Source organism: Sinocyclocheilus grahami, unplaced genomic scaffold (genome assembly GCF_001515645.1).
Source record: "Sinocyclocheilus grahami isolate Dianchi unplaced genomic scaffold, SAMN03320097.WGS_v1.1 scaffold87.1, whole genome shotgun sequence".
NCBI lineage: Eukaryota > Metazoa > Chordata > Actinopteri > Cypriniformes > Cyprinidae > Sinocyclocheilus > Sinocyclocheilus grahami.
This window is the reverse complement of record NW_015505266.1, coordinates 1,096,775-1,108,162: the sequence shown is the minus strand read 5'-3', so window position 1 is coordinate 1,108,162 and position 11,388 is coordinate 1,096,775. Positions and strand designations below refer to the sequence as shown.

The 11,388-nt window shown below is 39.0% G+C and overlaps 1 protein-coding gene and 1 long non-coding RNA gene across 2 annotated transcripts in view; both read left to right on the top strand.

Annotated features, from left to right (window-relative positions):
- Positions 1–1,206: 1,206 nt before the first annotated feature.
- Positions 1,207–2,666, top strand: LOC107586944 (mid1-interacting protein 1-B-like). Its single transcript, XM_016274506.1, has 2 exons — positions 1,207–1,360; positions 1,695–2,666. The coding sequence occupies exon 2, from the start codon at positions 1,954–1,956 to the stop codon at positions 2,392–2,394; it is 441 nt and encodes a 146-aa protein (XP_016129992.1). The 5' UTR covers positions 1,207–1,360; positions 1,695–1,953; the 3' UTR covers positions 2,395–2,666.
- A 1,880-nt stretch (positions 2,667–4,546) lies between these two features.
- Positions 4,547–11,388, top strand: part of LOC107586943 (uncharacterized) — an 18,768-nt gene continuing 11,926 nt past the window's right edge. Inside the window, exon 1 of the long non-coding RNA XR_001609418.1 lies at positions 4,547–4,558. This is a non-coding gene — a long non-coding RNA (uncharacterized lncRNA). The remainder of the gene's footprint in view (positions 4,559–11,388) is intronic.

Here is an 11,388-nt window from a genome sequence, read left to right as displayed (position 1 = left end):
CCCCCCCCCCCCCCCCCAAGAAAAGCAAGTATTATCTGACACTTTTAAAAATGATCTGAAACATCAAAACAAGTGGAGTCTACATGCATGTTCCACTTACTTTTGATAGCGAAGTGTCCAATACATTTTGTCCTCATTTTGAACAGTTTACAAACTGTTTTATCATTTAAAACCCAAACAAACCTCTTAATTGTGACATGTTTTGCATAGTGTTCTTCTGCTATCTTTCTTTACAATAAAATTCACTTTCCTTGATATTATTCAAAGCAACGACTGAAAAAGCGATTTGAGCGAACAAATACATTTTGGTGAGGCTGTATGTATAGTTCTGTGTTTGATTTATGACATTCACCCTTTCCCCTTGTGTCATTGTACATCATACTAATATTTGCAAGTTAGTATTTGCATAATTCCACTGATCTGTGCAGGCTCGGCATAGGCCTACAGTCTCTTTAGGAAAAAAATGATCATTTAATAAAAATTATAAAGTAGACTGTCTTATGTAAAAAGTAGTACCTTTATGTTTCAGCTATCATGAAATATCGTTCTGATGATGTGAAGAGCATTTTCGGTAGTTTTTCTTGGCGTTAACCTTGAAACGTGGTAAGATCAGAAAGCGCCATTTAAAGACACAAAAACAGTTTTTTTTATATATATATATATATATATATATATATCAAGTTTGGTATTCGACCTCTTTAGGAATAATCTTTCAACTTTTTAAAAATAAAGTTTATATAAAATATAGACTATGTATTTTTGTCACTTTGTGATGTGTTTCAGCTATCATCAAATATCGTTCTAATGGTGTGAAGGGCATTTTCGGTTCTTGCTGGCATATTGTCCTTGAAAAGATAATATAAGATCAGAAAGCTCCATTTATACACACAAAAACACATTAAAAAAAAAATATTAAGTTGGTATTCGACATTTAAGAATGGGAAGTGAAAATAAAGCGAATGAAGAAACCTGTAAGCTGTAAGCATGAGCTCTACACGCAATGTAGAAGGTACTTTCATCAGTCCGGTAGTTCCCTCATACGCTATCCTTCTCGTCCACTGTCGTGTCTTTGACCGTGAGCTGCAGCCTTGGCAAGCTGCTGGATTCCCTTTCTGCCCTCTGATTGGCTGTCGAGAGGCGCCGTCCTCCTGGCGACTGGCTTCTGATTGGACGAGAGCGGCTGAGCGGCTGTGGGCTGATGCCTCGTCTCATGAATATTCATACGCGGCAGCGAGCTACATGCGGCCTCACCCTCGGTCGGTTGCTAGACGAGTCTGCTATCTTTCAGCGACTTTATCATCGGTTTCCTTGGACTTTGCCGGACGTTTTCGGATTTAAGGGAAGACAAATATCAGCAAAGGTGGGTGTTTAGAAGCTTGCGTTATTTGTTTGACTCGATAGATTGACGCTTAGTTTGCCGGCCGGCTTTTCCGGAGTGGTAGGAAGCATATAATGCGCGTTCAGAATACAGTTTTTAATACATATTTAAATTCAATTCGAATTAGTTTTACTAAAGACATAATAATCAGTATATGTCATACCAAAGCATGTTTGTACATATTCTGAAAAAGATTAGTAAACCTATTCTTTATATTTCTTGGCTTCTCTGCCTCGTATTCTACATGCTTTTTCTTTTGATTTATATATTATTGTGTGCATCCTCACTAATCTTTCACGCATCTGTGTTATTTCAGGTCACATTATCCGGTTACGACCTGGTTACACGTTTGATTGACGTGTGCAAGCCACGCCCTTGCTTTAAATCCACCTGCGCTCTCAGAAACTCCCTTTAGTGAAGCGCACAAGGAACCTGAGCACTCTCTGGACACGATTAATAGTGGATAAACCCTCCATTAGATATATCTGGACCGTCCAGCCCAAGAATAACTACATCTACTGCTGCTCTTCGTTCTGCTTCTGATCAAAACCCTGCAAGTCAATAGGACAGCAAAGATGATGCAAATCTGCGAGTCTTACAACCAAAAAAACTCCCTCTTCAATGCCATGAACCGGTTTATTGGTGCCGTGACCAACATGGACCAGACGATTATGGTGCCAAGTTTGCTGAGGGATGTCACATTGGACCTGGAAGGAGAGAAAGAGGTGAACTCCTTCCAGGATGGAGACATGTACGGCTCTTATATGCTTCTCAAATCAATTAGGAACGATATCGAATGGGGTGTACTTCAAGCCGACGAGAGGCGCAAGGAAAAGCACGGCGTGACGCCGGCCCTGGAGATGTCTCGCATTGAACCGAATGATGAGGACTTGGAGAAGCAGTTTCATTTTCATCTAAACGGACTGCATACGGTTCTGGCGAAGCTCACCCGAAAAGCCAACACTTTAACAAACAGGTACAAGCAAGAAATTGGTATCGGTGGCTGCGGGAATTGAACTAGAGCTTACTCCATCCATCGCCGGTGGACCGCAAAAAAAGTTCACAAGAGGGTGCAGCAGGGGTTGAAGCCAAATGGGCCCCTGGTGGCTTCCGTGCATCCTTAATTCCCCGGATCGGAAAAAAAGACTTGTATTCGACGCCGGTTTACAAGCACCCTTAATTCCCCTGCTAATATCCCTTGATAGTGATTGCACAACCTGGATACTGGCTTGGAAACAGGCTTTTGAAATGAAATGCGATTTAAGCAGACAGGCCAACATTTAAAATTTAAAAAAAGATATGCAAAAGGCATTTCATTGGCCGTTATGGTAGTGTTGGCAGTGTATTAATGTAGATTATAACAGGCTGGGCTGAGAATTAATATCACTAATTATGTACAAAACGTGCATTTCTACACTGAAAAGCCGCTGGTACTTTATGACGTCAATCGTTGATGGAATCGTATGATGGTTCTTATGGATGTTGACAGATTCCTGGAGATTACGTCACAGTTACTGTTAGTAATTGTCTAGAAGGAAAGTTGTCGTGTATTTTTTTTTCTATCACAAAGATGGTTCGGAAAATAAACATTTTGTAAATGCAACCCCACTGATGTGACTCTTTACTCACTGCAAGTGTTTAACTCATGATTAACAATGAATAATTTCCTTCTGGGATGTCCTTGCAAAATATCACTTTACAGTATGCCTAGTGTACTTGCCTTATCGTGCTCAGCAAACATTGGCCTGTGTTGGCACGCACAGCTGCTGCTGAGGTCCGCAAAGGGATCAGGCACGCTATATTAAGACCTGGCAACATCTGAAAGAGCCGGGCACCTGCAGTGCATTTTTCCGTTTTGCACTGCTGAGTCACAGCTTGAGCTGCACTTAATGACGGACGTCTCTAATCTAAGCTGCCCACACTAGTTTAATAGCCCTAAACGCACTACTGTAAGAAAAAGCCTTATAAACTAAAGGAATGGTTTGCTGATGCCTGTGTGGCCAGCTGGCAGTTTTTTGAGGCATTCTGTCAAATTGAAATTATTAATATGGAATTGTACTGCTCTTTGGAGACTTAGTAAAGATACGCATTAACCCCTACAAGATCTTTTGGAATTTTCAACTTGTTTAAAAAGAATCTAGCTTGATTTGTCTTCAAATTTTGAGTCATTCAAACTGAATGCATAGTATTTCATGCTAAAATCTTGTATTCTAATAAAATCTATAGTTTGAAGTTTTTGTCTGGTGTTATCAAATGGTAAGCACACTTTAGGTTTTGCTTAAACTGTTAATTGAAAATGTAAAATGACATGCGCAGTTGCGCACAAAACAAATTTACATTTAAGATTTGGTCTGGTTTTACAAATGAAAAAAAACATTGGTTTTGCTTAAATTGTAAATATTTTACATTAAAAAATGTAAGACATGCACAGAATCAAATTTATCTGACATCAAAACTTGAACTAATCAGGTTTTACTTACACTGATAATCTCTTTATAGTGTAAAAAGATGTGAACAAGACATGCACACAAGACAAATTTACATTTAAGGTTTTGTCTAAATCATCAGATTTTACTTTAACTGTTAATGATCTTTACACTGACTGAAACGTAAAGTGTAAACCAAAATGTAAAGCATATGCACACAAGACTAAATTGCATTTAAGTTTTTGTCTAAATTTAACACCAGAACATAAATGGACTGTAATCAGGTTTTGCTTAAACTGTTTAAGATTTTTACTCTGATAAAATGTAGACTGTAAAGTGTAACGTAAAGTGAAGTGTAAGACATAAAGGTCAAACGAAAAAGTAAGCAGACATTGCACAAGTCGATTTTACATTAACATTTTGGACTTTAATAAAGTTTTGATTACAATTTTTATGATCTAACTGATACAATTTTAAATATGAAGTGTAAACAAAAGCACATGATGAAATTACATATACATTTTGGTCTAGTATTGACACCAAAACATAAACTGTTACGAGGTTTTGCTTAAAAACTGTTAAAGATCTCTACACTGATAAAGTTGCAAATGTAAAGTGTAAACAAAATGCAAACAGAGATGCACACAAGATTGATTTTTACATTTTACATACGTTTTTGTCTGGTTTTGACATCAAAACATACTGTAAATGGACTGTAATCTTGTTTCTATTATCTTTTCCTGATAAAAGATCAGTGCTTTTACATCACTTTACATGTTATCCGGTTATGAAATATCATGAAAGTAAGACTGTCCATGTAAACATACTCTTTTCAGCAGGTGTCACCACTAAGAAAGGTCACTTGCCTAGTAGGTATGTCCTTAATAAATCATTGAAGAATTATTGCTGACATACAGTTCGGTTACATACAGGGTTGGGTACCGAAACCATTGGCACCGGTACCTATGTAACCGGTATGTACTAGAACCGAATCAGAACGCAGATTTCGGTGCCTCATTTCAGTGCGCCACTTAAATGCTTGAGCGATTAATGAAATAGTTGTTCTCCGAAACGGATGTAAGGATCACCGGCACCGCACGTGAAAAATAATTTCTCGACTGAGAAAATTTACGAACGCAAGTTGGAAAGGTCTAATAATACAAATCCAACACGTCTTTGTAGTAACGAGTGTCCATGTTGTTTTCACATTCTGACTTAAAAGCACAACTCGAGAAATGAGAGCATCCGAGGAGCGCGTGAATGCAGAAATTACACTTGCTCTGATGGCAGCAGGTAGATACCGTTAGCTAGCTAAGCTAAACATTCTTAAATTAAAATGCCTAAAGCTAAACTTCCCTTGTAATGACTTGCAATGAGAAGCGTTTCTAAACCTGTTGTCCAACAAAAGAGAACACTATAACGTTTTTACTCCACAACTGCTTCCTTTTGTGATATGACGTGGCTTCCTGTCACAGAATGAGGCAGAAAATATGTTCTATACTGTAAAAAGCATATGGTAAAAAGACTGTCGATTAGCAATTGATTATAAATATACTTATGAAAATACCAAAGATGGCTTGAATAACACAGATAAATTATACATTGTCGCAGTCAAGTGTTTATTGTCTTTGTTTTATCATTCAAAATGTTTATATCTTCTGTCTACTCAATTACAGCCATAGCAATGCCTTTGTCCATATTAGCAAAGAGTATAGGGATTTCCCGAGTCCTATTACTTCTGTGATGCAAATGTGGAGTTTTTTGCGCGAGGGCGCCCTCTGGCGTCCAGTATGAATGAAACCGACATTAAATGTGTTTATAGCGCTCAATAATGGCCAATCCATCCTATTTTGGGTATTTATTTATTTATTTATTTTTAACGTATCGGTTCAGGCACCGGAACCGTTTTAAAAGTATCGATTTGGCACCGGTATCGTAAAAACCCCAAACGATACCCAACCCTACGTACAGTACTAGTTCATTGCTATCTCAAGTTGTTCTAAATATAGTCATTACTTGGTCCAAAACAAATTTATTGTTGACCCATTTGGCTGAAGCATTACAGGTAGAGATATATTGACTTTGCATTACACAGTTCATTATAGACCAAAAGTTCTGCAAAGTTCTTGACAAGCTGCACACTGTATGGTAAAAAAAAAACTCATTTTTTTTAATACACTTCAGCTTTGTCTGTTGTCTAAGAGCCAAACAATCTACAATTTGCTCTTTGAACTCCATGTATCTTGGAGCTGGTCAGACGAGTAGACAAACTGACCTTTAGTACTGGTGGATCCATAATAGTTCCACCATGATAAAACATGGTTTGAGGTGGGTATCACATGTTTGTCAACTTTCCATTATATTTCCTGCAACATTCCTAGTCCAAACCAAAAACATTTTCTCTCGTCTTCCTTTTTGCACCCTAATTAGGGATGCTGGGAGAACTATACAGGAAAGAAGGCCATCAGTTGGATTTGCTGATCTAGCATTTCTCTAACTTCGACTGTTTGTCTGCCACAGCTGATGTAAGACTAGCCTGTGGCGTGACATACTGAAACTTCCAGGCAGTACGATGGAGTTTTGGAGGATCGTAAGACCACCGGTGTAGGATATGAGGTATGATGCAACGTTTCCTCTGGGTGCACAAAGGGGTTCTGGGATCAGGTGCAACTCAAAAGCGCACACTATTGTTTTCCTTTGCAGAGAATCAAGGCCAAAATGCTTGTGGTGCAAAAACTGCAAGGATGGAAAATGAAGGGAAATTAGGAGAGTTGATATTCTTCAGAATTCGTCAAACCGTTAATTTAAAGTTATTTTAAAACATGACTTGCTAGGTGCAGACGGGTAAAAGTGAGTTACAAACTAGCAGGACAGGCTAATGGAGAGGACGGATGCTGCCATCTTGTTAAGGGGATTGTGTCTTGTCTCCAAGGCAAGAAAATAGCTGTCTTATTACAATTTCTCACTCTTCAGAGTATTTGACGTCGCTCTCTGAGCCATTTCAGTGGCAGCTTGTCAGGTTCCTCAGCGGCCTCACTTTTGGTCATCTGTTACAGTCTGGGACTTCCCAGAATGCAACCCTTCAGAAACATCAGGAATGACATCCTATTCGTCTGGTGACAATAACAAGACAAGCTGTGTACAAGTGCTGCCACCGATGTGGCCGAAACAAACCACATGGCGGTGGTCAAAAATCAGTGTCGCGAAGTTGTTTCTATGGAGACGAGACGACAAGATTCCTGTGTAACGAAATAAGATGGTGTGTAATTCGGTTAGGGAATTGATTTATAGGAAGCTGAATTTAATAACGTGGACTCAGTGGAAGGAGCCAAACGTTTAAACACCCTCAAGAGGCTTTCATTGAAAAGTTTGAAAACTCTCTAGTACGTTTAAATTATATTTTTGTGTTGAAAAATCGTTTTAAAACATCTGAGCTATTGATTTACGCCACCCCCTGTGTGTTGAAGTATTTAGGTTACAGTAGATTACCGTAAATTAGGCGTGACAAACGGAATGGCAATTCAACCGTAATTAAAACATATAAATGGCTCAGTTATACTGTAAATCTTGCCACGGTAATTATTTTTACAACCACAGATTTAAGGCTATCAGTGCATCATGGAAAGCTACATTCACTTATGTAAGGCCTTAATTCACACAAGGGATTGTACAATATGTTAGGAGGTGTAAATTTATATCATAAACAGTTTGTACGTTTTATTGAACAGTTCACAAACTCTTAGTTAAGCTGATTCTTGCAATCCCAGAATGCACCACCTCAGAAAATAATTTCAAGTCTGTCAGGTTGTAAAAACAAACAAAATTTGTTTACACTAATGTACTGTACAAGTCAACAGGGCAAGAAATTCTGGAGAGCTTAAATATGTCCTTTGGAGTAATTCTGCCTTATTATGATCAAAATTTACATCTCCAATGTTTTTCTCAAAATTGTGATTATAAACTCGCAATTCTGACTTTTTCTCAAAATTGCGAGATATAAACTCATCCATAGACTTCCATAGTGTATTACTTTAAAAGATTTTTGCTTGTTTTTATGAACTGAGGGGCATGTCACAGATACTGCTGACAGAGCTTAACTTGTACTGAAACCAGAGCATTCATTTCAAAATGAAGATTTCAAGAAGACTCAAAATGACATTGATGTTTCATTGGTGGCTTTCTAGTTATTTTTCTACAACAATGATGCAGGATCAGAGTTGCTACACAAACAGTTCCTCAAAACATTAAAGAGGAACTATGGTTTCTTATATGTGAAATCCGAGATGTTAGAATTTCTGCTGATTGATTTGTTTCTGGACTCTTCAAAGCACCAGTACATAGATTGTTTTCTAAAGATCTAGAAAGTTCTTTGTGCCTGTAAAATCCATTTTGCTTCTGACTGAAACCTTTATTTTTAAAACCTGGCCTCAGATAGCATCTCGCATCTCCAGGGAAAAGCAGAATATGATCTGGTCAGGCCTGCGCACTGCGAGAGATCAGGTTTCCCGTCATTGTGGATTTGGTTATTGAAATAAGCTGCTGCCAGGTGCCCTCTGGAGCTGATCTGAGATCGGGTTTTGCTAGATCTGCGTGCAATAGTTAAATACAGGAAAGCCGACCTCGGATGAGCGCTCAAGGGCATCGTCGTCATTTAGTCGTCAAAGGATTCTGCTGCGTTTCATCTCGAATGGCCCGCTATGATTACTTACTTTCCATTAAAATGGCCCCTCTCTGCCTTCCTGACATTTTTTCCCAAGCATCCTCTCCACCTTTTTGAAATTTGCCCTAAAATTATTAATGATTCCGATATATTTTCCATGTGAGCGTTGCTGATTTGCATGACTCACAGCGGAGAGAGAGAGAGAAAGCCGAGAGTGGGAAAGTGGGTAATGAGGGAAGGAAAGAGGAAAAATAGAGGAATGCAAAGACGAGACGGCAGGGAGGTGGGCGGACGCAGAGACCAGGGACTCATAATTGCCTTCTGCAGCGAGACTGCAAGATGAGGAGAGAGAGCGCGAGAGAGACAACGCTTTGAAATTTCATCTCAAGGCTCAGGGCCATCAAAGTCTGTAGGGTGTTGAGGCCGCCGCGTTCGACAATTCCCTCTTCTTGTTTCTCTCTCTCTCTCTCTCTCTCTGTTCTGTCGGTGACAACGTGAGGCAGTTATTCTCCGGTGTCTTCGTCGTCTGTCAGTGAAGCCGTTGATAAGAGCAGAGAGCCAAGCACTAAGTGAGTTAGACGGCCAGGCAGACGGCAGCCGATAAACGAGGGTTGAAGGTCAGGAGAAGCCATGTCATGCTCTTAAGCTCTGTGGACAACCCGAGCCGACAGGATGCTGTGACAAGACGTTGAGGCAGTGCAGAATGAATTTAAAAAATGCATAAGTTTTGTGAGCAAGGAACAGTTCACTCAAATGTGAACACAAACCTTTTCAAAAGATGACTTTCTTCTATGGAACATTCAAGTACGTAGTGAGCAAAGATTGTCGAAGTATTTTTCAGTTATCAGTTCATTTTTGAAGTATCTGAGAGTAAACTTTCACTTCACTACATTTCTATGCACAATATCTTACTTTATACTCTGCTAAATGACCTTACTTTATACTACGCTAAATGCCGTTCCTCGTTATTTCGAAGTGCACTCGCAAACAGCTGCAAGAGGCGATTGCGATACTTTTTAATCAATCTGAAACTAGTTTACAAATCTCAGAATGATTTAAATCTTGCGAATTGGAATGAGTCGATCGCCACAGTTCTCAGAATAAGAATGTAAATGTAAGAACTCACTGATTCGGTTGGAAAAGTCTCAACATACTAAATTGATCATATACATATCAGTGCATAAAATCGTACGTTTTTAAGCCACTAGAGTTCAGGAAAATAAAACATGGCATTCCCTGTTATTTTGGAGTAAAAAACTCAAGACTCACTGCAAGATGTGACAGCCATGTCCGATTTGTAAACAAATGATTCTTTTCAATAGTTAACTGTTAGTTAACTGATCTGGGTGCGTTTGCCAAAAGCATTATTAGCTAACTATGGTTGTTAATGCCATTCAACTCTATTGGTAACGGCGGAACTTGCGACCATATAGTATTGTTTATCGTAATGTGCTAAATCAGCTTTGTAAGAATTAGCTGCTCATTGTATAGGCCTAGTAGTCAACATTTGAAGTGGATCAAAAAAGTTAATCAAAGTTGTCCTAAGACAAGAGCACATTTTGGTTTTAGGACAACTTTGATGAAAGGTTTTGATCCACTTCAAATGTTGACTTGTGTATATTCTTGTTTAAGAAACAAAGACTATATTTACCGTTGTTTTCGCAGTTATCACTTATTTGTATATTCTACACTAATCTTCCTTAAGGTTGGTTGACCAATGAATAATAACCTAATTCATAATCTTTTCAGCTAGACATTATTTAAGCAGTACTTTTACTAAATTTAGGAGTAGTTTTTTTTTAGGAGTAGGCTAACGGGGTATCTGTACTTCAAACTTTTACTGTGTTCAATACATTACCTCATAGTCTTCTGAAACCATATGCTTTTTGTAAGATGAACAAACAGTTTTTTGTTTTTTTTCTGTTGAAGAGTTTTGATCCGTGCTAAGATGGGGCATATGTTTTGAGTAACGGGGTTGACACAGGGACAGTCGTCTGTCAAAGATCCTGTGGTACGTCATCGTGGGACAGGAGTAAAGTATGGTGATTGCCATCTTTGAATTTAATTTCCCTCTCTCTCTCTCTCTCAAACGTGTATCTGTCATCCACCAATCAGCAGTCGTTTGCGTGGTCCTGGATCGTGGGGTTTTGCCCTTCATTTTCTGCGTAATTAAATTTTGATTACCCCTTTAGCTCGGCGAGCGGGGGAATACGCCACAGCACACTCTGATTGCCACCACACGCAGACTCATTACAGCCAACTGTGTGTGTGCAAGCGTCGGATCCCCGAGCTTTAGCTCCCCTGAGTTTTTTCTTTACCTTGTTTATGAGGTTGGGTTTCTCTCATCAGCAGCATTAGCAGCTCGGAGCCGAGATGAATGGGATCGTCCTTGCTTGTGGACACACACAAACATACACCCAGCTGCACTCTAATGCTGCATAACTGACCTTTCTAGACGTCCTTGTTGCGAGGGCGAGCGCGCTGACAACTCATAGGCTGCTATATAAATGGATATGTGAGTAGTCGAGAAACTTCCTGCGTTAGCCTATTGTGTGTGCATATTCTTGCGAGTCTCCATTAGTGTGTGTGTGGGCGTTTTAATCAATATTTTTCAGACATTTATTCTTTGAAATACCATGCTATTCTGTAAGATGCCTTAACATAAATGACATGGCAAGGCGACCATGGTATTTTGGACATGTATCATGGTATTCAGTGTCACCATATTTACACCACAATGTACCATGGTATTACTATGTTTTATCAGACATTTACCAAGGTATTACTATGCTATTGATTGAAATATCAAAATGCTATGATATAATACCATGGTATTCTGCAAATGCCATACCAACAAAATACCATTGTACAGTCTTGGATTTGTATCTTGGTACTTGGTTATTCGATATCACCATCTTCTCACA

Coding starts and splice junctions, on each gene's coding strand:
- LOC107586944 (XM_016274506.1), top strand. CDS start 1,954: ATGATGCAAATCTGCGAGTCTTACAACCAAAAAAACTCCCTCTTCAAT.